This window comes from Monodon monoceros, unplaced genomic scaffold, assembly GCF_005190385.1.
Source record: "Monodon monoceros isolate NGI ecotype Baffin Bay Population unplaced genomic scaffold, NGI_Narwhal_1 Super_Scaffold_4, whole genome shotgun sequence".
In the NCBI taxonomy this organism is placed as follows: Eukaryota; Metazoa; Chordata; class Mammalia; order Artiodactyla; family Monodontidae; genus Monodon; species Monodon monoceros.
This window is the reverse complement of record NW_021703781.1, coordinates 50,242,383-50,267,478: the sequence shown is the minus strand read 5'-3', so window position 1 is coordinate 50,267,478 and position 25,096 is coordinate 50,242,383. Positions and strand designations below refer to the sequence as shown.

At 38.1% G+C, this 25,096-nt stretch overlaps 1 protein-coding gene and 1 pseudogene across 3 annotated transcripts in view; both read right to left on the bottom strand.

The window, feature by feature from the left end:
• The window catches only part of LOC114908550, a 64,708-nt pseudogene extending 60,627 nt beyond the window's left edge, over positions 1–4,081 (bottom strand).
• Positions 4,082–15,765: 11,684 nt separating this feature from the next.
• HELLS (helicase, lymphoid specific) overlaps positions 15,766–25,096 on the bottom strand; it is a 40,786-nt gene continuing 31,455 nt past the window's right edge. Inside the window, exons 19-21 of one of the 3 annotated variants that reach the window (XM_029201076.1) lie at positions 20,522–20,618; positions 20,364–20,440; positions 15,766–18,565 (exon numbers count right to left, since the gene is read on the bottom strand). In XM_029201076.1, coding sequence (XP_029056909.1) covers positions 18,471–18,565; positions 20,364–20,440; positions 20,522–20,618 — 269 coding nt within the window. In that variant the 3' untranslated portion in view covers positions 15,766–18,470. The remainder of the gene's footprint in view (positions 18,566–20,363; positions 20,441–20,521; positions 20,619–25,096) is intronic. The other 2 variants (XM_029201075.1, XR_003790546.1) reach the window with 2 other exon arrangements.

Sequence of the window (25,096 nt, the reverse complement as noted above, 5' to 3'; positions counted from 1 at the left end):
CTTCCCCCTTCCCTCTCCACTGGTAACCACTAGTTTGTTCTCTATGTTTGTGAATCTGTTTCTCTTTTGTTATATTCACTAGTACAGGAGTATGTACTTTTCCAGTGGAGTTTTAAGCTGTACTTGAGGGAAGCTTCTACGGAGTCCACAGAGTGCACTGGACATCCTCAGGGAAAAGAAAAATAGCCACCCTATAAGCAGTTCTTATATTTTCCTATCAAGTGTTCCGATTTTCAGAGCTCTAAAATACTTTATGCTAAAGCTTCTTATTTTTGTTGCTCTGCCTTCTTTGTATTTCCTTTTCAATTTCTAGCTTTTTAAGCTACATTATTCATTGTTTGATTCATTTTCACATGTTTGTCCTAAGTGTTCAGAAGTATTATATGGTATGAATTTTCTTCATTGAATAATATTATCTCTATTCTACGTATTGTTGGTATATCTGTTGTTAGGATTTTAAAAGTATTGTGGAATATTGTTTTTGGTGCCTTCTTTGATCCAAAGATTGTTTTTTTGGCCATGTGGCTTGTGGGACCTTAGTTCCCCAACCAGGGATTGAACCCAGGTCCACGGCAGTGGAAGCGCAGAGTTTTAACCACTGGATCAGGGAAGTCCCTGATCCAAAGATTACTTAGGAGAGTTCTGAAATCTCCAAGCAGTTGTTTTATTTACTTCACACTTTGTTTTTAATTATCCTGAAATTGGATTACAGGAAATCCATTACACTATTTAATTTTTTTTAAGCTGAGGATCTTTTATAGTCCTTTATAGGACTATAGTCCTTTTGGACTATAGTCTTTTATAGTTCAAAATGGTGAATTTTCATTAACATTACATGGTCAACTGTTATTAACATTTGTTTGACAGTTTTAATTGTATCACTCCTTCTTTCTACATCGACCAGAGTTTTAACTGCCTGATGGGTCAGCAGAACATGATGTATGGATCTCCAGTGATGGCAAAGGATGGCTTTCTCCTTCCTTCCTTCCTTCATTCAAATGCTCATTCGTGTATTCCTCTCACAAAAATGCATGGAGTACTGGGCCCCTAATCCCAGTCAGGCCCTGCCCTGAGCACTGAGGACATAGGAGCAAGTGAACACAATTGCTAAAGAAGGGGTGTGACCCCACATTGGCAATGGGAGGAAGATCTTTCCAGGCTGAGGGTACAGCATGCCTAGAGGATTGGATGGGCCTGCTGGGGCCACAGAGGGAGAAGTGTAAGTAGAGAAAAGAAAATGCCAAGGGCAGGGTGGAGGGTGTGTGAGTTTTCATTGCTTTGGTACTGCTCACTCAACCTTCTGCAGGCATGGTCTGCCCAGTTACCTGTCACAGGAGTGATTCTGGGCAGAACCCAGCTTGGTGATCTCCACAGTGTGGTGTGGTCCAGCTAGCCATGGGAGCAGCTGTATAGGGGACTCTGCTTCAGGAGCCACTGTGGAGGAACCACATCCTAGTAGGAATGTGGACCTGGAGCAGTTGTGGCAAATGCTGAAGAGTTTCCTGGCAGAATGCACTGACACTGAGACACCCAGGCTCGCTGTCCCTGGCTATCAGTGGGAGACGGTGGAGTGTGCTGGGATGGGTCAGGTGTTCATAGCTCTCTTGAATTTAGGCAGAATTTTTCAGGTAGTCAAAGAACGGCTTTCTCTACAGGGAAACAAGGAGTCTGCCAGTCCGCAGTTCAGCACAAGCTGTAGCAAAATGTAATGCTCCTGACAAGTTTCATCCTGTGAAGGAAGAGGATGCAAATGCAGAAAAGTCTGGCGACCTGGACTTGTTCAACCCTATGATGAGGAACATATATGTGTTGTAATAAAACATGGGGGGAAAGAAAATCCTCACTATTCAGACCAAGAATGGTTGATATCTGTTCCTGAGGAAAAAAAAAAAAAAAAGATCTAGCCTCTGGGAGATGAAACCAATTCTATCAAAAAAAGTGGAAAAAGCTAAATCACAATTAAAACTACTGTGGGCGACTGCAAAAAAGGCTCAAGATCTCCCCTGTGAGCCTGAGTGTAGAGTCCAGTCATGTCTCTGTGGGATGCTCTGAAGTCAAATGCATATTCAAACATTCAAAATAGCAAGAACAATCTATCCTACATCAACATGGCTAAAAGAGAGAAGAAAAAGCCCACCTGACAGATCCTCATGAAGGTGTCCAGACTGAAGAACCTTCAGTCAAATGGGCAGATCAACATCCTAAGGAGGGAGGAAATGAAATGACTGAGCTTTAACAGAGACAAGAAGAGCAACTTAGAATGACCTGTCATGGCAGATCGTGACTTGGCAGCAAGAAATGGGAAGTTCTGAAGCAAATGACCTAATGATGCATGAAAATGATGAGCTCAAGACTTACAGGAAACCATTCAAAGATCTCAAAAAAAAAAGCTGGCAAGAATCGTTTCTTCTTCACAGAGGCAGCCTGTCCGTGGAACTAAAACCTCAGGAGAGTTTTGGAGGGAACTGAATGAAACTTCATCATCTACAGAGAAGAGGTTGCAAACCTGAGACAAAGAAAAACCCTGTGATTAAACTTGAGCTCCTAGAAGTGGTTCCTTGGACGTCTGATGATCCCAAAGGAGCATTTGGCAAGGACCATTTGCTCCCCAATCTCTGTGCATGGGTGCTGCTCCCCTTTCCTCAGACCCTCCCCCTGAACGCCAGGCTGACCTCCCCCTGCAGCTCCGTTCCCCAGCCCATGTTTACTGTGAGTCTAAGGGGAGAGCTCCTGGCAAGAGGATATTCACCACCACCCCAGGAAGCCTACATACACCCCTCTGAATCATATCCTACCAAGGGGTTTTTGTCTGCCTTTTTGTCCACCATGGCCTGGCTTTTTTCCCTGGACACTGCCATTCTGAAATTTGAAGTGTGTTACCTGTGGCCTCCCTCATGACACAAGTCATAAAAATCCTAATACACTGGTAGACTTTTATGTCACTGAGTTTCTTATTTTCCTGAAAATATTTTGGAACTATGCGTGTATTTAGTTTTAGAATACAAAGCTCACTTTTGGCAAGTGGTTTTACTTTCTTTCATCCTGATACTAATATATCAGGATTGATTCAGTTTAAGTCATTCCCATTATATCGTACATCTAGAAATAACAAGCAGTAGATATTTCTTTGATGAGTCAGTTCATTTTTGTTTAAACAATACAATATCTGTGAGCAGTTTAATCCACAAAGACACTTGAAATTAGAAAATACTTTTCTCTGTTAATGTTTCTACCTACCAGTGTTACAAGAAAGAGCTGAAAATTGCTTCTTGGTTTCAGTAAATTATGGTTGAATTTTTAAATGACTAGTGTGTGGTGACTGAGTGGAGAGGGCAGTCTGTGGAGTGGGAGCCCAGCAGGACTGGACCCACCCATGTCGGGTGCCCTCTGGCTGTGGGGAGCTCTGGAAGGGACTGCACTAATTGTAGATGTTCCATGAAGAGGGAGGTAGCCTCAGGCTATCACTTCCTGCCTCTGCCCCAACTCACCAGGAGACCTGGTGGCCACTGGGGACCCTCAAACTCTTCACTGGAAAGATGGACCTATCCCAATATAATTCCCTCTTCAAAATGGTGTCTATAGGCTTCACGTGCTGATGTCCTCAGTGGGATCTTGCCCCAAGAGCTTGGGTGGGGGCCTTGGTACTGGAGGACGTGGTATGGAGGCAGCTCTGCCCAGTAGCAGGGCTGACACAGAGTCAGGTGTATCCCCAGGGCTGGCACGTGGACGGGTGTGGAAGCAGAGCACACAACTGAAGTCTCAGATATTTGGGCAAAGTGTCTTGAGTCTCAGGCCCAGGCCAGTCCCATGCTACAATCAACAGCCCTGAGTCTGGTCCAGAGCCACAGACACTCAGGGCAGAGCAGCTGTCATAGTCTTAAGGGGACACAGATCCTTGGTGTCAGCTGTCATGAGGCTGGAGAAGTCGCATGCCCCCTGCCCACCACCAAGTCTCAGGTTCCCCATCTGTACCTGGGTCCAACATTAGGAACTGCCTATGGTGATCCTCGGGAGCTTCCAATATGAGTAGATTCTTTGAATCAGGATAAAGGTGTTGCCCAGACCTGTTCCCATTACTCATCCTGAAGCAGCAGTGGTGGTGCTGTTGAGCAAGAGGGGCCCTTTCATTTCTGTTCAGTGGTGTGATGGGAGAGTTTCACCTTCTCATGAAAGTGGGCTAGCTAATCTATCTCACCTTCTCACAGATAACAATGATTCAGTCTGGGCAATTTTTTCATAAGAAAACAGTTCACAGAACACGTTCGGAGGGCCACCCAAATCAAATAGATCCTAGAAGGGATTACTTGAGAATAAGGAACTGCAAGGAGTGAGATCTCTAAGAGTGCGGCTTTTCATCTGAGGACAGGCCCCAAGATGCACTAAGTATCAAAATTCACGCAAACGTATCGGCTCGGTGCTTTGTGACCGCCTGAAGGGGTGGGATAGGGAGGGTGGGATAGGGAGGGTGGGAGGGAGGGAGACGCAAGAGGGAAGAGATATGGGAACATATGTATATGTATAACTGATTCACTTTGTTATAAAGCAGAAACTAACACACTATTGTAAAGCAATTATACCCCAATAAAGATGTTAAAAAAAAAATTCACGCAAACATCACAGGATCAAATAGAAAATCTAAGAAGTCATGTTGGTCAAAGAAATTGATTTTATAATCAAAACTAACCCCACAAAGTCAGCTTTGAGTTCAAGTGGCTTTCTTCATGAATTCTATCAAATTGAAGGAAGAACGAACATCAAACTTATACCAACCTTTTCAGAAAGTAGACGAAGGAAGAACACTTACTGATGTTTTGTAGAAACCAGTTATTACCCTGACACCAAACCTGGGAAAGACATCACTGAGAAATAGAATTACACACCAATATGGTTGTGATCATGCTCACATTGTCTTAACAAAATATATTGATCCAGCAACAGCATAATATCATGACCAAGAGGCATTTATCAACAGGAATGCAATATAACCTTTAAAATAAAACACAAATTTTAAGTCCACTCTTGTTAACTAAGTAAAAAAGATAAAACAAAAATTCACCTCAATAGATTTGGGGAAATTTGGAAGAAAATCGTTACCATCATTATGGAAAAATCCCCCAGCAAAATTGGAATAGAGGGAAAGTTCCTCCATTGATAAAGTACATCTGTAAAGAGTCTTGAGTTAGCACTATCTTTATCAGTGAAACATGGAAACATTTCCCCACACTAGGGAGAACAAGGCAAGCACTCATCACCTCTACTCAACGTTAGATAGTGGATTTAGTAAGTGAAGTATGGCAAAAAAAAAAAAAAAAAAGAAAACAGAAAAGAACATTGAAAAAGAAGAAGTAAAATTTTCCTTCTTCACAAAAGATATGAATTTATAGGTAGAAAACCTGAATTTGTTTGTAAAAACTACTTACATTAAAGTGTACCTGATTTTTCCCTCCTAATAAACACTTTACTTGTTTCACTAAAAAAATTAAAATAAAAATAAAAAAATAAAACGTACCTGGGATTTGTTTTAATCAGGTATGGTAAGACACGCAGACACAGAAATGGCTGTCATGAAGGAAGAAATTGTTGCCCACAGCTCGCTAGAAACAGGAGGCACAGCACACCAGGCGGGGCCACATGTGGACACTCCCTGGTTGGTCAGGAGGCAGAAGGGGGGTGAAGGGAAAGCATGGGCGAAAGCCTTTATCCTGGTTTTAGTGGGAAGGAATGAGCGAGACACGGTAGGTATAATTAGTAAGCTTAAGATTAGCTGTTTGAATAATTTCAGCAGGCTCCAGGGTGTAGGTACTGCCCCTTGCTGCCATGAAACTGGCAAACTATGTTATTACACACAGGTATATGAATTTCAAGGAAGGGAAAAATTAATCTATAGAAATAGAAAAGTATTGTTTTAGGACAATTATGGACATTGATGGACTGGATCGGACATAAGGGGACTTACAGGGATAATGATAATGTTCTATATTTTGATCGGATGGTTGTTACATGGGTGTTAGCATTGATCAAAACTCATCAAATTGTACAGTTAAGATATGTACAATTCCCTGTTGCTAAATTTCACCTCAATAAAAAAGAAATTATGTTTCTATATTGTATTTTTTAGGTATGTTGACATACAACATTATATTAGTTTTCGGTGTACAACATGATTTGCTATTTGTATATATTGCAAAATGATCACCACAATAAGTCTAGTTAACATCCGTCCCCATACATAGTTACAGAATTTTTTTCCCCATAATGAAAACTTAAAGACTTACTCTCTTAGCAGCTTTCAGATATGCAGTACAGTATTATTATTATTTTTAAAAATAATTTTATTTATTTTTGGCTGCATTGGGTCTTCGTTGCTGCGTGTGGGCTTTCTCTAGCTGCGGCGAGCGGGGGCTACTCTTCGGAGTGCGGTGGCTTCTCTTGTTGTGGAGCACGGGCTCTAGGCACGCAGGCTTCAGTAGCGGTAGAGCACGGGCTTAGTTTCTCCGTGTATAGTCATGTATAGTCACCATGCTGTACAGTACATCCCCATGACTTTTTTATTTTATAACTTAAGGTTTGTACCCTTTGACCACTTCACACATTTTGCCCTACCTGAGCCCCCACCTCTGGTAACCACCGAACTGTTCTCTATATCCAGGAGTTTAGTTGTTTGGGTTTTCTTTTGTTGTTTTCTTTTTTAGATTTCACATATAAATGAGATTATATGGCACTTGTCTTTCTCTGACTTATTTCTCTTAGCATAATACCCTCAGGGTCCATCCATGTTGTTGCAAATGGCAAGATTTCATTCTTTTTTTATGGCCAAATAGTAATCTCTTGCATACATAGACCACATTTTCTTTATCCATTCATCCTTCAGTGGACATTTAGGTTGTTTCCATATCTTGGCTATTGTAAATAATGCTGCAGTGAACATGGACATTCAATAAATGTCATAGAATTTCAGCCCTTGTGGGGAACTGCTTGGTTATTCCATAAAAAGGCCTTAGACCAATGTTATAAACTCCTTACTAGCCACAGAAATCTTGTTTTTAAATTTTTAACATCAATAATTTTAGAAGGGGTATGTCCTCACCACTTTATATGAGGCCCCAATATTTCCAATTGTCTTCATTCATTTTCTTTACTCTCCTAGTTCCTGCCTTGATCACTAACCTAATCAGAGACACCCCTTGGTAGATGCCTGGCTCATTTATGTAGGATGGTAGAATGGAAAGGATTCAGTATAGGAAGCCAAGAGATCTTGGTTCTGAGCCTGGCTTCTGCCCTGTCATCTTTGGGAAGATTGCTTTCTTCTCTAGCCTTAGTTTCATTATCAGTAAAATGAAGCCAGGAGACTTCTTGTTCTCTAGGGTCCCTGAACAGAGGAATAATATGTAACAGAACTCTGGTAGGAATTTTGGTACTCAGTAACCATATGATCAGGGTTTTAAACACTTTTTTTTTTTAACTATCACTTTCAGTAAGAAACATATTGACATGACAAGAAAATGCACACACACAACCACACACAAATGAACTGAAAAAATTAAAAAATGAATGAATGAATAAATGAATACATAAGCACACTACTTGGTTCAAGTAGGTAAGTGCTGTTCTAATTTTGTGGAGGTATAGATATATACACAAATCATTCCTAGACAATATGCATTAAAAGCCTTACATATATTTACAACTCCAGATTTAACAAAATTGGTTGAACAAATTAACACACACACAGTGCTAGATAAATGGGTAAATGTTGTTAAAATGGGCAAATCATTCCTAGACAATATTTATCAAAAGCCTAGAAAATGTTCACACCTTCAGACTTATAGAAATGTATCCCAAGAAGCAAATCAGAGACTTACAAAGACCTATATAGGAGACAGCGCTATATATCCAACACTTATCCAATAACAGACAATTACTTTAAAAAAATAATGATCCATGTATATTGTAAAATAATTTAGTATGTACTCAATAATATTCTTGGAAAATAATTATAGATATAAATTGTAAATCTTATATTCTTACTAGGAAAAACAATTTGCTAGGTTTTATATACAATGTGATCCTGAGAGTGTAAATATGTGTGTGCTTTTAATTGTGCACATAGAAAGAGATAAGGAACGTGATTTCTGTGTTTTCCAAATTTTCTGAAATTGTTACTTTTATAATTAGAAAAAGAAGATTCTACTTTAAAACATAATGAAATAACTTAGAAATCTCCCTTGCTGTTACAGATACAGGAGTTAGTGAATTGTTGTTCTTTCCCTTTTTCAACAGGCAAAATAAAATAAGTAAAATGGAAATCTTAACCTTGTAAAATAGAAAGACTGAAATAGAACCGGGAAGGTCAGTTTTAATTGGGGAAATTATGCCACCTTGTGGTCTTTTCGTATATTGCCACGTATAACCATTTTTAGTACAAATTTCAGGGCTAAATTCTGAGACTGTCCGCCAGCTTGCACGTTGAGAGATCCTCTTTCAATTTCATGGCACTTACTTGTGGCAAATAAGAGTTTGTTTATGGAATGAGATGGTTATAACCAATCAAAAACAAGTTTGTATTTACTAAGCCACTACTATCAATAACAGGAAATCTTTGAGTTAGCTAATCCCTAAATAAAGTTCCTTCTCAACTGAAACACTGTAATTCTAAGTCTGCAGCGGAATTTTTATATTCTTTGGAGAGAAAGACTGGATCCACCAAGAAAACTTTTTCCATTCATTGTCAAGTGAAAGATGAAAGGGCTCAGGGACACGTCAGAAGCCACACTGATCAGTGGAGCCATTCAGTGGCTGAGCTGGAGGCCTAAACACAGAGTTAACAGGTTATGCAAGCTCCAAGGCAATTTATTTTAAAGCAAGAAGAGCTGAGGACAGATTCACAGAGAAAAAAAGTAGAAAAAAACCCAGGAAGCAATTGATAACAGTAGAAATCTGGCAAAAGATGGCACCAACCTATATGATCTTTCCCTAAAATACATAACAATAAAAGCAGCTGTTAGAGAATAGTTCTGCTGTTATTTGATAAGCTTTAATTTTTTAAGGAAAAAAAAGCATACTGGATTGGTCACTTGAACTCTGACAGGGAGGTGTCCCTAACAGATGGCCTTGTAACGATTTATATTGAAAGATTTAGTGTAGGTAAAGGTCTTGGAACAGGGCCTGGCACGTGGTAGCACTATACACACATGATAGCTGGCATTATCGTTAAACGGTCACTATAGCATTTTTCCTTTGTCTACAAGCTGGCTTCTGACAAAATTTTTCTGAAGTAGGATAACATGCAATTTGCTGGTTAAAACAAACAAACATTGCCCTTTAGATGATTATAACAGCATGTAACTCAAAACTCTGCTTCGTATCTCCCTGACAAAGGGTTTAAGTATTTCCAAGCTGGCTGAAAATACACTGTGGGCAAGCAGATCCCCCTCTGCACATGCCCCCTTTTGCTTCCTGTGGTCAGTGCAGCCAGGATTACCTGAAAGAAGGTTGCCTTTTTTCTTCTCTGACAAGCAGCACTGCAGGCGCCCATCCCAGGAGGCACAGCCCTCTCTGCAGAGCAGACGGTGACAAGGAGGGGCAGAGTGATGGTGAGACGCCTCAGGGCCAGTCCTTGTGTCTTCACTCCCTTCCCGCCACTTCCCAGTCTGGCTTCACCCCTTTTCTACTCAGTCAGGAACAGTCTTGGCCGCAAAATGTTCAGTATGTATCAAGCTAAAAAGGCATGTTGAAAAGATTATACAGAGAACTTCCATTTGAAAGAAAACATGTAAACACATATATGTTCACATAGAAAAGTATGGGAAGGAATTAGCCCCCAGGTTTTTAACAGTAGTGGCTGGGTGGTGAAATAAGTGATTTTTCTTTTCCTTTTCTTTCTTTTCTTTCTTAAAAGTATCTGATGTTTTGACACAATCAACATAGAACATGTATTAGTTTAGAAAGAAGTGGGAAAAAAGTTATTTGGAAAGAATGGTTTGATTTTTTGAAGACTGGAGTGTTTCTGCACATGCATTTACCAGTCTTGTCTTAAATATTTTATTATTTGTCATCAGAAATCATCTTTATCAAGATCAATATTGTAATCATAATGCAAAGCATAAAGCCCACGTATGCCTTGAAAGGGCAAGTATAAACACATGGTCGGTCTAAATCAGAATGGGCATGAGAAAAGGTTTATTTTCAGGTACTTGAAACACCTTTCCTTTTGGAAACGGCCTTTAACATCTTGCTCATATGGGGACACTGGGGCCTTCTGATAAGAGTTAAGTATACAATATAGTCAGTTTTGATAAACACCAACACCTGAGTAAACCACACACTATCAAGATGTAGAATAATTCCATTCCCCTGGAAAGTTCCCTCACCCCGTTTCCAGGCAATTCCCATCCTCAGAAGCAACCACTGCTCTGGTTTCTAGCACAATACATTAGTTTTAGCTCTTCTAGAACTTCATAGACGTAGACACTTTTGAATGATGAAATTCGCTCTTTGCAAACACCAGACTTTAAAGGATTTTAAGATTATCTTTACAGGCAATTGAAGAAAACCCTTTGGTTTCAGAAATCTACCTAGTTACATAATTCAAATATCATATGCATTTATATACAGTATGGAATTCTACCTTTTTAGGAGAAATAAATTGCCACTGGGAAGTCTGGGTGTGATTTGTGTCTGTTTCTCTTTAAAGAAACACTTCAAATAAGGTCAGTTTTAAACTAACATTACTGGAAATTGAGCATTTTCCTTATAGGAAGAAAAGAATTATAATTAGAACTTACAAGGACTTCTCACGGGATTTAAGGGATTTTCTTATGTCCAAAAACCCTCTCTGAAGGTTTGCTTAATCTTTCTTCCATTTGCTCATTCTTGTGTTTATTCAGTAAATATTTATTGGACAGTTACTGCACACCAGGGTCTGGATTAGGAATTAAGGAAATTTTTCAGGAAAAAAAAAAAGTGGTCCTCGGGATATTATTCTCTAGTCAAGAATAAAATGCATATTCTCGGAGAGTTATGAGGTACTGAATAATGAGTGTCCTAAAAAAGGTAGAAGGATCTGTAGAAATCTGAAAGGGATGAAAATACCTTGTGAGAATCAAAAATTAATGGAATCAAGAAAAATTAATGGTATTTGAACTAAGCTTTGAAGACTGGGCAGAACTAACTAAATATCACAAGGCTTCCAAGAACAATTTCAGCTGTCTCCAACTGGTTTTGTATTTACTTGCGTTTGAGAGTAAGAAATAATTCTCAGTGGTGGTTTGCATAAATGCCTCATCTGTCCCTGCACCCATACCTTTGCCATATAACTTTACAGTGCCCTCCAACTATGATTCTGGGCTTACCCCAGTGACTCTCTTTGGCTGATGGGAAATTAGATGTGATGCAAGTAGAATGGGGGTAGTTAGGCAGAATTTATAGGGCATAGACAGTCAACCTCCTCATTAAAGAATGGAACAGCTAAGCCAAACTTGAAAGCTTTTGGTGCAGCTGACCTTACATGTGCTCCAGGATAAAGCTGCCAGCAAAGCTCTCTCAAAAATTAACTACTTACTAGGCCACAAAGAATATCTTAATCTACCACCAAAAGCAACACTGTTATTCTAGCAACATTCACTGATCCCAATGCAATGAAATCAGAATTCATTTTTTAAAGTCTAACCAAAAAAAATCCACCCACCATGTGACAGTACTGTTCAAAATATTTTAAAACATCTTAAATAATAATTAAGGTGTGAAGATTCTAAAAGTAAAATCCCAACTATATGCAAGTAAATCTCATTAAATGCCCAGTATTTATCAATATATAAATTGTATAGCTTTGCATGTAATCACTGGATTACAAGCAAGAAAAGAAATAAATTCACTATTCAACTTCAACAATCATAAAATAAGAATATCAAGATAAATCCAAAGAAACATGGTAGACAGAGCTGACATGAATGGCTCCCCACCAACTATAAACACATATAAATGCTGCATAAAATATTGCAAAAATACTTTTATACAAACTCAAAGGAAAGAAAGGCAAATATTCAGGTGCCAGAACCTAAAAGATAGAGTGGAGTACAGAATTGACTCATAAGCCCAAGGACAGAACAGAATTATTACCTCAAAATGGGGCATTGAGTTTTGAAACAACTACATAAGACCTGGATGTTCACAAGACTGCTTCATTCTATTAAAAAAAGGATTAAAAGAATTCTATCCACCAATGTAGGAAAGTGAAGATGTTCACTGTCAGTCCAGGCAGGACCTTGGGTATGGAGAAAAAGGTCACCCACGAGAAATCAAAACCGAGATCTGCACCACACAAGGGGTGAAGGCTATGTTTGTTTGTTTTTTTAATTTTCTAAATTGAAGTATAGTTGATTTACAATGTTGTGTTAATTTCTGCTGTACAGCAAAGTGATTGTTATACATATACATACATTGTTTTTTTATATTTTCCATTATGGTTTATCATAGGATACTGTATATAGTTCTCTGTGCTACACAGGACCTTGTTGTGTATCCATTCCGTATATATTAACTTACATCTGTTGACCCCAACTTCCCACTTCATCCCTCCCCAACCCCCTTCCCCTTGGCAACCACAAGTCTGTTCTCCATGTCTGTGAGTCTGTTTCATAGATAGGTTGATTTGTACAGTATTTTAGAAGCCACATACATGATATCATATGATTTGTCTTTCTCTGGCTTACTTCTTTTGGTATAATCTCTAGGTCCACCCACATTGGCAATGGCATTATTTTGTTCTTTTTTTATGACTGAGTAGTATTCCAGTGTGTGTTTATCTTCTTTATCCATTCATCTGTCCATGGACATTTAGGTATTGGCTACTATAAATAGTACTGCTATGAACATAGGGGTGCAGTTATCTTTTCAAGTTATAGCTTTCACTGGATATATGTCCAGGAGCGGGATTGCAGGATCATATGGTAGTTCTACTTTTAGTTTTTTAAGGAACCTCCATACTGTTCGTACCAATTTACATTCCCACCAACAATGTAGGAGGGTTCCCTTTTCTCTACACCCTCTCCAGCATTTATTATTTGTAGACTTTTTGATGATTCTGACTGGAGGTGATACCTCATTGTAGTTTTGATTTGCATTTCTCTAATTAGCGATGTTGAGCACTTTCTCATGTGCCTGTTGGCCATGTCTTCTTTGGAGAAATGTCTATTTAGATCTTCTGCCCACTTTTTGCTTGTGTTGTTTTGATAAATCAACTATACTTCAATAAAAAGAAAAATCTTTTAAATGGGCTACATTTTGAAGTACTTACTGAATTAGGGTGATCCTCAGTGAGGTACTAACGAGCCATGTCAGAAATGTGGATTCTGTTAGGCTGGTTTCACTTTACTTTTTTGCATGGCAAAACTTGTATGCCTTGAAATATCTTCACTGTTCCCTCACATTTAAACAGATGTGATTCTAGGTTGGGATTTTTTTTCAATACATTGAAATTTTTAAGTCTTATTTTTACTGTTAAAATAACACATCTGCTGTCCACCTGGTCTTTGTTCCTTTGTGAGTGACCTGGTTTTAGAAGACTCTTTGCATTTGATGTTATTTTATCTATAATGAATCCAGGAGTATAGTTTTCCTTATCTTTTCTGTTTAGTGCTTGATAATCTAATCTGAGGTCTTTCATCTTTCTTTAATTCTAGGGAACAGTATTTCTTTATCCAGTGTGTTCACTGGATGATTCTAACTTTATTCCTACTTCATGTTTCCAACACGCTCTTATGTAGTCAACAAAACAGATAAAGTACCCAACCTTGTGGAGATGATGAGAGGCTGACAGATTGGCAAGTGTGGTCCTTTGTGGGGAGGATCAGGGACATTCATTCTGAAGTGAAATGCAAGCTGACACCTGAATGCCAAGGAGCCAACCACTCACACATCTGAGTGAGGAATGTGATGGAACAAGTCCAAACAGTTAAGTAATGAGTTGATCAATTATTAATTTTTAGGATTACCTCTGGCATCGCTGGTACCTATCTTCAGGTCCATGCAGAACTTAAGCTTCCATTCTCTCTCATGAAAAGATTAAACCTGTCTTGTACCAAGTAGTATAATACTCTATTATCACTTGTCATACACCCTAGTACTGGTATAAAGAGAATTCATTGGAAGGTGGAGAAAAAGGTAGGAACACAGCAGGTATAACCTTGGTGGTGAGATAAATAGGGTAAAGGAAAGCCTCCTGCACCCCATGCTCCAAAATGAGTCCATGCCTGGTTCCCCAGCACAAGGTAGTCAGGTCAGAGATCTCATTTTGATGAAACGATAAGATGAGATTCACTTCATCTTTCAAGAAATACGCTTAGTATTGGTGGTGGTGACAGCAGCTAAAATCCTTATTCAAAAATCCAGTAATAAATTGTACAGAGAGCAAGAGAAAAGAGGGGTAAGATAACTATATAATTGATCTTTTCTCACCAGAGGTTTTCATCGGTACTGAGAAATGTTTTTTGGTTAACAGTTCCCAAACCTCACTAATTTGCATACCTGTCATAGATTTTGCTATGTAGAATTAGTCTGTGGTGACGAAAATTAGAAGACTGGTTACCTTGGGGTAGGGTTATTAATTAGGAGGGCAGAAAGCCTTCTTTAAAGAAACACCCCATTTAATCTGGATGGTAAGTTACACAGTGGATACACTAAACTGAGTATAAGATTTCTTTATTGAGATGTTATATCTCAATAAAAAGTGAAAATGAAACTTGCCATGTTTCTATAATAACTGTGCTATTTTTATATTTCTTTAAATAACTTTTTAAAGCTAAGAAGAAATGAAATGTTCATCTGAGCACCTTAATTGTATAGGTGTGGGGGGTGGTGGTGAGTACTGAAAATGAAAAAGCAGGCACACATTATTTTATAAACATCCTGAAATACTTTAGAGAAGAGGAACGGCTCACACAATCCCCCCGCTATCAAAGACCTCTTCAGGTGGTGACATTTAAGCAAACAGTTAATGATATAGAGGAATCTAAAAAGTAGTTAAGACTCAGGAAGAAATAAAAAAGACCCAGAGATGTGACTTGGGGGCTGATCTGTAGAGTGATCTGACTGGAGGAGATAGATTTGTGAAAGGGAGATCAGGAAAAATTATGGACAAATTAATTTATCCTTTAGGGCTGCGTTTCTCCACTGGAACCTGTGGACGTAGCTCAGGAATTTGAGTTTTAAAATGTGTATTCATTTCAATCAGATCTAAACAAAATGTATAACAAGTACACTATAGATCACATGAATGACCAACTACTATACAATCAAGTACAGCTACCTGTGAGTGTTCATACTTTCCAATTATATTGGTACCAAGTAACACCTAAGAGAGACAGTATTTTTGTTGCATCTGGCTGCCATCTGCTTGGTGCTGTTGTCAAACTCATGTCCTAGATATGCACCATAGACTACATTACAACATGTTGTATTTTAAGCTTAGTTTGCCACCTCTAAGCCAGAGATAAAAATGTAAAAATTTGTTTTTATAATTCACTTTAAAAGTCATTTCAGGGCTTCCCTGGTGGCACAGTGGTTGAGAGTCCGCCTGCCGATGCAGGGGACGTGGGTTCGTGCCCCGGTCCAGGAGGATCCCACATGCCGCGGAGCGGCTAGGCCCGTGAGCCATGGCTGCTGAGCCTGCGCGTCCGGAGCCTGTGCTCCGCAACGGGAGAGGCCACAACAGTGAGAGGCCCGCGTACCACGCACGCACACACACACACACACACACAAAAAGTCATTTCAACTTTTAATCAAACCTGTTTAGAGTTAAAATCATTACTTAAGTTAGAGACGTAAAATGTATATAATGGAAAGACAAGCTTCACTAGATTTCGACAAGTTACCTCTTCTCTGGATGTAGCAATGGTTGTAAACCAAGTGATAACAATAAGTGATTCCAAAGAAATAAAGACCAAAAGATATCTTTAATTTTACTCATAAATATGATTCCTTGGGCTTGATTTTTATAACCATAATCAATGATAAAGTATTAATACATAGTATGTTATTTGTGAAGATGTACTGAATACAGCAAATGGAATCATAAAAGCTTAAGTAGCATTAACTTAAAAAACTCAAAACCAAAACAATCTTAGGAAGTAAGAGTATAGAATTTAAAACCAGAAACACTTAATGTTTTGAATATAAACGTTAGTGCATTTCAGGCTTTTTATAAAGTATCACTTCAAAGTTCTAAGACTAAAAAATCAAATACAATTGCTAAGACATCAGTGAAAGATTCCATCAAACATATTTGCCTGGAAATGCTCAAGTACCACTTTCACTATACCTCTCAGTACATTCAGGAACTGCCTTGTAATACAGAAGAATGACTCACCGAATAGTAAAGCTAATGAAGTATTTTTCTTGGCAATTTGACAAAGTGAGGGAAGACAAATCCTGGTCTGAGAATACCTTTTTATACAGATGAAGCAGGGAGCATTTGTTTCAATATCATGGAGTGAATACATCTGTTCCTCTTGCCCATTAAACTAAAATCTGGAAACTAAAGTAACAAAGGATGAAAGAGTCATTAAACTCCCAGAAAACACAGGAGATGACAACAGAAGATTTCAGAAGTTGAAAAATAACCGCATGGGTGGTAACAGTCTTAAGAGGCTGGAGAACAAGTTCATACAGTTCAGATTTGAGATCGTTTATCAGGCAACCAAGTAAAAATATCAAGTAGGCAGTTGGAAGTGAGTTCAGGAGAAAGATTCTTGATGGAGATATAAACCTGAGTCATCACCACATAGTTGGCATTTAATATAGTACACAGTTGGCATTTAAAGCACCAAGACCATCAAGGGAACCCACTTGGGAGATTCTAATGTTAAGGAGTCAAAGACGTAAGAAAAAAATATCAAAGGAGATTGAGAAAGAACCAGAAGTAGGAAGAACCAGGCAAATGTGTTTGCTGAAAACCTAGCAAACTAAAGAAATGGTTTAGTGGAAATGAAACAACTATGTGAAATGCTGCTGAAAGATCAAGTAAATGAGGGCGTAGAGGTCACTGGAGACTTTAAAAATCTGACTGGAATGGGTTTAGGAAAAAAATGGAAGCAAAACAAGTCAGTGAATATAGACTTGTTTCAAGGAGTTTGCTGTAAAACAAGAAATGGGGCCTTTCTGTTGGCTCTAGCTAGGACAGACTATATCCATAAAAGTAAACGATACATGGGCACAGGTGCTGGTAGGTTTATAGATGCAGTGGTGGCAAGTTCTTTTCTGATCATTTTTATTTTCTCTGTGTGGACAGGGAGCAAGCCCAGAGGGAGGAGGTATTAGAAATGTTAAGGACAGAAATAAACCCATGAAATAATCATTTGAGCTCAATGTAAGAGAATGGATTAGGAAAACTTAGTGTGACTACCAAGAAACCAACTAAGGTTATGATGATGATTTGTCAGCGATTGGTAAACATTTCCACTTCGAAAAAAATCCACTCTGTAGTCTCTTCTTTCCTTTGGCTGAATATTCTCTTAAAATAGTTTTTCTTCTGAGTCCTAGGTTCCATTACCCTAAGGCAGAGAGAATCTCATCTACATTTGAATATACATGGCAGCAAGAATACAACCTCCACAAAAATGTATGGTTCAGGGAGCATTCAGTTTTCATATACATACAGGGCCTAAATGGTTCCCATTTTGCTCCTCTGTTATGGATCTTGTGTTACTTATATTCCTAAGTCTTATTTTAACCCCTCCCTGCTATAAATTTTCAGGGTCCCTTTTCTCTTGTTCTGTTCTTGTTTTGCATGGTACACTGCCACTTCCAATTTCTGGTCTTTTGTCAAGAACCTATAATTTCTTCCAGAGCCTTCTCTGCATTGATCCAAGGTCCAGTTGAAATCTTTATATGACATAAGTGTATAGTACTAATGAATGAAACAAGAGTTACCATAATGTTGAATCACAATGCCAGTCAAGACGTTTGCTAGTATTTCACCTGAGCCATTATTTATCTGAAAAAATAATCTGATGAGATCATCTTATAACAAACATTTATTTGGCAAACTATTTTATAGAAAGAGACCCTAAAAATCAAACCATTTCTTATTTAAACAATAGAGAGTATAATCCCAATCTTTCCCCCATCCAAAGCCTACTCCATAACTGAAGTACCAAAAACTCATGAACTGTACTGCTAAAAAGGAGGGTGGGGGAAAGACATTAAACTTCCACAGGAAGACTGTATAAATCTGGCAGTGGTTAAGGACACAACAGCCTATACCCAGGAGTACTATCGAGTCCGAAAAATTAACTGAAACTTACTATGAATATGTCTTTGCTCTTAATAAGGCTCAGAAACGTATGCAATGGTACAAGTTATATTATATAAACTGATATAATCAAAGAAGTAGAGTGAAAAATCTGGATTTTAACACCAATACAGATCACCAGATGTAAACAAGAACTTTTTAAAGACATTCTTTTAGCTCCAATTTAAAACAAACATTCGGGACTGGAATCTTCAGAATTTTCTAGTATCTTGAAAATCCCCATCTTCTCTTTAATTGGTCCTGAGGCATTCATTTGATCTAAGAGAAAAATATATAAACAAGTTTTTTTTTTAAAGTATAAGAACTTAAAAAGAAATCTTAAAAGAGAGGTCCACTATGTTTTTATGAGAAGTGAGTCATCTGTCCAAAATTTTAAAATCCACAGAAATGTGGGCCACTTTAGCAAGAAAGTACACTCCTCTTATTAAAACTACAACTGGCCTCCAGGGAACAAAAAAACTGAAACATCAGTTTGCTAATCAAAATCACTTCTGCTGTATTTAAGATATACAGATACATAGCAATAAACAACACCAATCTGAATTATGTTCTCAGAGATATTTTTTTAAAAGCCCAATTATGGTTAGTTTAAAAGCAGGAAAGCAAATTACCATGAAAATATATCTTTATACACTCCCATAGCTAATATGAAATCTATCTTTTGCATTTTTGTCAATATGATAGCTATTGGAATGAAAGCACTACTGGTTTTAATTTGCATTCTCTGATTCCTAAGGAGATTGAAGCATCTTTTTATGATCGCTGGCTGTTTCTTTCTCTCCTGGTAATCGTCTGCTCTTAAGCTGTCCAGTTTTCTTGTTGATATTTAGTTATTTATATACAATAAACATTTCCTGTGTGCCGTGTGCTGCAAATATTTGTAGTTTGTCTCTTATCTGTTTACGGTATTGTTTGTTTTTACAGAAGTCTTTAAATTAATAAAATCTATTAATCTCTTCATTTAGTTTGAGAGTTTTGTATCCTGTTTAAGAATTCTTTTCCTGGGGCTTCCCTGGTGGCACAGTGGTCGAGAGTCCGCCTGCCGATGCTGCCGATGCAGGGGACGCAGGTTCGTGCCCCGGTCCGGGAGGATCCCTCATGCTGCGAAGCAGCTGGGCCCGTCAGCCATGGCTGCTGAGCCTGTGCGTCCGGAGCCTGTGCTCCGCAACGGGAGAGGCCACAATAGTGAGAGGCCCGCGTACCGCAAAAAAAAAAAAGAATCCTTTTCCTGGACTTCCTTGGTGGCGCAGTGGTTAAGAATCCGCCTGCCAATGCAGGGGACGCGGGTTCAAGCCCTGGTCTGGGAAGATCCCACATGCCGCAGAGCAAGTAAGCCCGTGCACCACAACTACTGAGCCTGCACTCTAGAACCCACAAGCCACAACTACTAAGCCCGAGAGCCTAGAGCCTGTGCTCCGCAACAAAGAGTAGCGCTCGCTCGCTGCAACTAGAGAAAGCCCGTGCACAGCAACAAAGACCCAATGCAGCCAAAAATAAATAAAAATAAAAATTAAAAAATTTACTAAAAAAAAAAAAAACAACAATGGGTAAGGGGGAGAGGAGTCGGCCAATTCCGAAATGCAGGTCATTTTACTGGACAAATAACCCAGTTTTTCCAACAAATCGATGGCATGGAAAAACAAAAGTGAGGAGGGTGATATAGAAGAAAAGAGATATAGCGAACAATGAAACTTGGATCCTGATTCAAACCGTAAAAAGATTTGAGATAACTGGAGAAATCTGGATATGAACTGGGTATTAGCTGATATTAAGGTTTCAGGACCAACTCTCTTAAATTTAATAATGACATAGTGACTATGTTTAAAAACATGTTCTTCTCAGTAAAAGATGCCTAAGAAAGTGGCTATGGGTAAAATGTCATGAGTTTAACATTCTGACTAAAGAAAATGGCAATGAAATAAAATTGGCTAAATGTTGTAAACTATTAATGGCAGAACGAATTATCCACAGAGGTATATTATACTATTCTCTCTACTTATGTATATGTTTCAAAGTTTCTGTAAAAATAATAAGTAAAACCATGAGAGATACTTACCAAGGAGATCACTTCGATCTAACAACAACTCCAGATCTTTATCACTAATGACCTTCTCTCTTGATCCTTTTACTTCCCTATAAGGAAACAAGATATTCACATCTATATGATAAATCAAAACTATGCATTATATTTTTCTAAAATTAAAACAATCTTACCTTTCATAATCTCTAGATTTTAATAATTCCATTAATTCCTTAGGGTCTAAAAAGTTCTTAGATTGATTTAATCCAGATTGACCACCTTTGAAATGATCTAGAAAAAATTTTCAAGAAATTCAAAACACTCAAAATTGCCTTTAAAACCAAAATACAATACATTACAAATCAATCAGAATGCCTTAATTAAAAAGGACAGACAAACCAAGTGTTGGTAAAAAAAAGAAAAGCAACTGCAATCAATCATACTTTGCTGGTGGGAGTGTAAAATGGTTGGGGAAAAGTTTGGCAGTTTTCTATAGCTAAACATACACCCACTCTAAGACCAAGAACAAATACATACATATGACCATATATATTTGTATAAGAGGAGCTTATGCATAAGAACCAAAATCTGTAAACAATTCAAACATCAATCCACAAAAAGATGGATGAATTATTCAGCAATTTTTTTGTTTAAATCGCAAACTTCTAACACACACAACATATATGAATCTCAAAATATTATGTCGAATATTAAGTAGCTAGGCAAAATAAGAATACATACAAGTGAATCCAGGAAAAACTAACCTATATGACAAAAATTGGAATAGTGGTTGCCTTCTAGTGAGGGGCAAGGGAGCCTCAGAAATGACTAGAAAGGGAAACTTTCTCGGATGTTGGAAATGTTCACTACCTCGATCTGGATAATAATTAATTGAGTATATACACTTGTTATAGGCATCAAGCTGTACACTTAGCTGGGAATTTTACTGTATGTATATAATACCTCAATAAAACATTGCCAGCATTTTAAAAGTTCCTTTCAAATTGTTCTCTGAGATTAATCTCTAAAATTACTAAAAGTAAAACTTGGGGAAATAAAACTATAAACTGTACCTAATTTAAACTAAATTCAAAACAAAACAGAATTTATTTCATAATTCAAGTCCCTAAAAGCAGCACAGGTGAAAAAAATTTAATTTGCACAACATCTTATTAGGACCAAGTTCCTTTTTCCTCCAATGGAAATTCTAACTGCAATCTGAATGCTCCATCAAATCAAAGAGGTCTAAAGCCTAATCCACAATTTCCCTCAAAATCAGATATACTGGAGAAGGTATTTGCAAGTAGAAAAGTAGCATAAAATAAAATGATAGCAATTTTCAACATTATTATGATTTTTCTAGGCTTCAAAACTTATATATGACTTTCAGCTTTTCTTAAGGCAGCCATCAAGCCATTTATCCAAACAGAATTTTATATTGAATAAATAAAAGCAGAACTCCAAGGAATACCAGGGAACAGAACATAAAATGCCAATGCCTCACCCACTTCACTTTCCCTATCCTCAAAATCTTTTCTAGATTAAAAAAAAAAAATACTGTGTTTTTAATATTCTATTATTGAAACTATGAAAAGGGCATACTGGAGTCAAATATTTTTGAAATAGTAGGTTCAACAAAGTAAACAGATTTTATTGTAGCACTACTTCAATATACCTTTAATATTCTAATATTTAATACATTTTACTTGCAAGAAGAGGCTTGGAAGTGTTCTTAAAGCATTTTGGCACACAAATCTCTTATCAAGAATAAACAGTAGGGCTTCCCTGGTGGCGCAGTGGTTGAGAGTCCGCCTGCCGATGCAGGGGACACGGGTTCGTGCCCTGGTCCGGGAAGATGCTGTGGAGCGGCTGGGCTCGTGAGCCATGGCCACTGAGCCTGTGCATCCGGAGCCTGTGCTCCGCAACAGGAGAGGCCACAGCAGTGAGAGGCCCGCATACCACACACACACACACAAAAACAGTAGTGGCTTCCCTGATGGCGCAGTGGCTAAGAATCCACCTGCCAATGCAAGGGACACTGATTTGAGCCCTGGTCTGGGAAGATTCCACATGCCGCGGAGCAACTAAGCCCATACGCCACAACTACTGAGCGTGTGCTCTAGAGCCCGCGAGCCACAACTACTGAAGCCCGCGCCTAGAGCCTGTGCTCCACAACAAGAGAAGCCACCGCATTGAGAAGGCTGTGCACCTCAACAAAGAGTAGCCCTTGCTCGCCGCAACTAGAGAAAGCCCACACGCAGCAACTAAGACCCAACGCAGCCAAAAATAAATAAATAGATTTATTTTTAAAAAAGGATAAACATTAACAATAACATCATACTCAACAGTGAAAAGCTGAAAGCTTTTCCTAGAAAATCAGGAGCAAGAGAAGGATGGCTACTCTCATCACTTCTATTGACACAGTATTGGAAGTTCCAGCCTCAGCAATCGGACAAGAAAAAGAAATAAAAGGCATCCAAATTGGAAGGGAAGAAGTACAACTATCACTATTTGCAGATGACACAATACCATATCAAGAAAGAAACTAAAGTCTCCACAAAAAACTGTTAGAGCTAATAAATGAATTCAGCAAAGTTGCAGGATACAAGATTAATATACAGAAATCTGTTGCATTTCTATACACTAATAATTAACTAACAGAAAGCAGAAGTAAAAAAACAATCCCATCAAGAATGAAATATCTAAGAGTAAACTTAACTAAGGAGGTGAAAGAAGCATTGGAAGAATTAATATTGTTAAAATGTCTATACTACCCAAAGCAATCTACAGATTTCATGCAATCTCTACCAAAATACCCATGGCATTTTTCAAAAAACTGGACAAGTAATCCCAACATTTGTATGGAACCACAAAAGACCCCTCCAAAACAAAAGCAATCTTGAGAAAAAAGACCAAAGCTGGAGGAATCATGCTCCCTGCCTTCAGACTATGCTACAAAGCTACAGTAATCAAAACAGCATGGTACTTGCATAAACACACACACACATAGATCAATGGAACAGAATAGAGAGCACAGAAATAAACCCACAGCACTTATGTTCAAATAATCTATGAAAAGTAGGCAAAACATACAATGAAGAAAAGACAGTCTCTTCAAAAAACTGGATAGCTACATATAAAAGAATGAAACTAGCACATTTTCTCACACCATAAACAAAAATAAACTCAAAATGAATTAAAGACCTAAACTAAGACCTGAAACCATAAAACTCCTACAAGAAACTACAGGCAATATATTGACACTGATCCTAGCAGTATTTTTTAGATCTGTCTCCTCAGGCAAGGGAAACAAAAGCAAAAAAAATAAACAAATGTAACCTAGTCAGACATAAATGTTTTGTACAGTAAGGAAACCATCAATAAAATGAGAAGGCAACCTACTGAATGGGAAAAAATATTTGCAAACTCTATGTCTGATAAGGGGTTAATATCCAAAATATTATAAACAGCTCATACAACTCAATATCAAAAACCCTAAACAACTGATTAAAAAACTGGCAGACCTGAATAGACATTTTTCCAAAGAACATCTATACACGGCCAACAGGCACATGAAAAGATGCTCAATATCGCCATCCAGAGAAATACAAATCAAAACCACAGTGAGATATCACTTCACACCTGTCAGAATGGCTATCATCAAAAAGTCTACAAATAACAAACGTTGGCAATGATGTGGAGAAAAGGGAACCCTAGTATGCTGTTGGTGGGAATGGTGGGAAAACAGTATGAAGGTTCCTTAAAAGAACTAAAAATAGAACTACCATATGATCCAGCAATTCCACTCCTGGGTATATATCCAAAGAAAACAAAAATAATAATTTGAAAAGATACTTGTATCCCAATGTTCACAGCAGCATTATTTACAATAGCCAAGATATGGAAACAACCTAAGTGTCCATCAACAGATGAATGGGTAAAGATGAATGGTTAAAGAAAAATACAAAATGGAATATTATTCGTCATAAATAAGAATGAAATTCTGCCATTTGAAACGTGCATGAACCTAGAGATTATGCTTAGTGAAATAAGTCAGAGAAATACAAATACTGTATGTTATCACTTATATGTGGAATCTAAAAAATAAAACAGATGAATAACAAAACAGACTCAGATATAGGAAAAAACCTAGTGGTTAGTGGGGAGAAGTAGGGGCAAGGTAGGGGTAGAGGATTAAGAGATATAAACTGCTATGTATAAAATAAATAAGCAATAAAGAGATATTGTACAGCACAGATAATGACTTTATAAAAATACAGTCATTATTTTTTAATAACTTTAAATGGAGTATAAGCTATAAAAATTGTGAATCACTATGTTGTACACCTGAAACTAATATTAGAAATCAACTATACTTCAATAAAAAGTTTCTTTTTCTTTAATGAAAAAAAGAATAATCAGTAACATCACGTCAATCCCCATGACAGTTTAAGATATGGCACTTTAAAAGTATACTTCATACTCTTCACTGCCCCATTGCTCCTCATTTTAGACACTAGTATTTTTCATTATGTCTATGGTCACACCAACCCAGCTTAGGTCTTCACAGCTCCAAATTCCCCACTGCCTATTTAAATCCTGCACTGATTTCTTTCTTTCTTTTTTATTGCGGTACGCAGGCCTCTCACTGTTGTGGCCTCTCCCGTTGCGGAGCACAGGCTCCGGATGCGCAGGCTCAGCGGCCATGGCTCACAGGCCCAGCTGCTCCAGCGGCATGCAGGATCTTCCCAGACTGGGGCACGAACCCA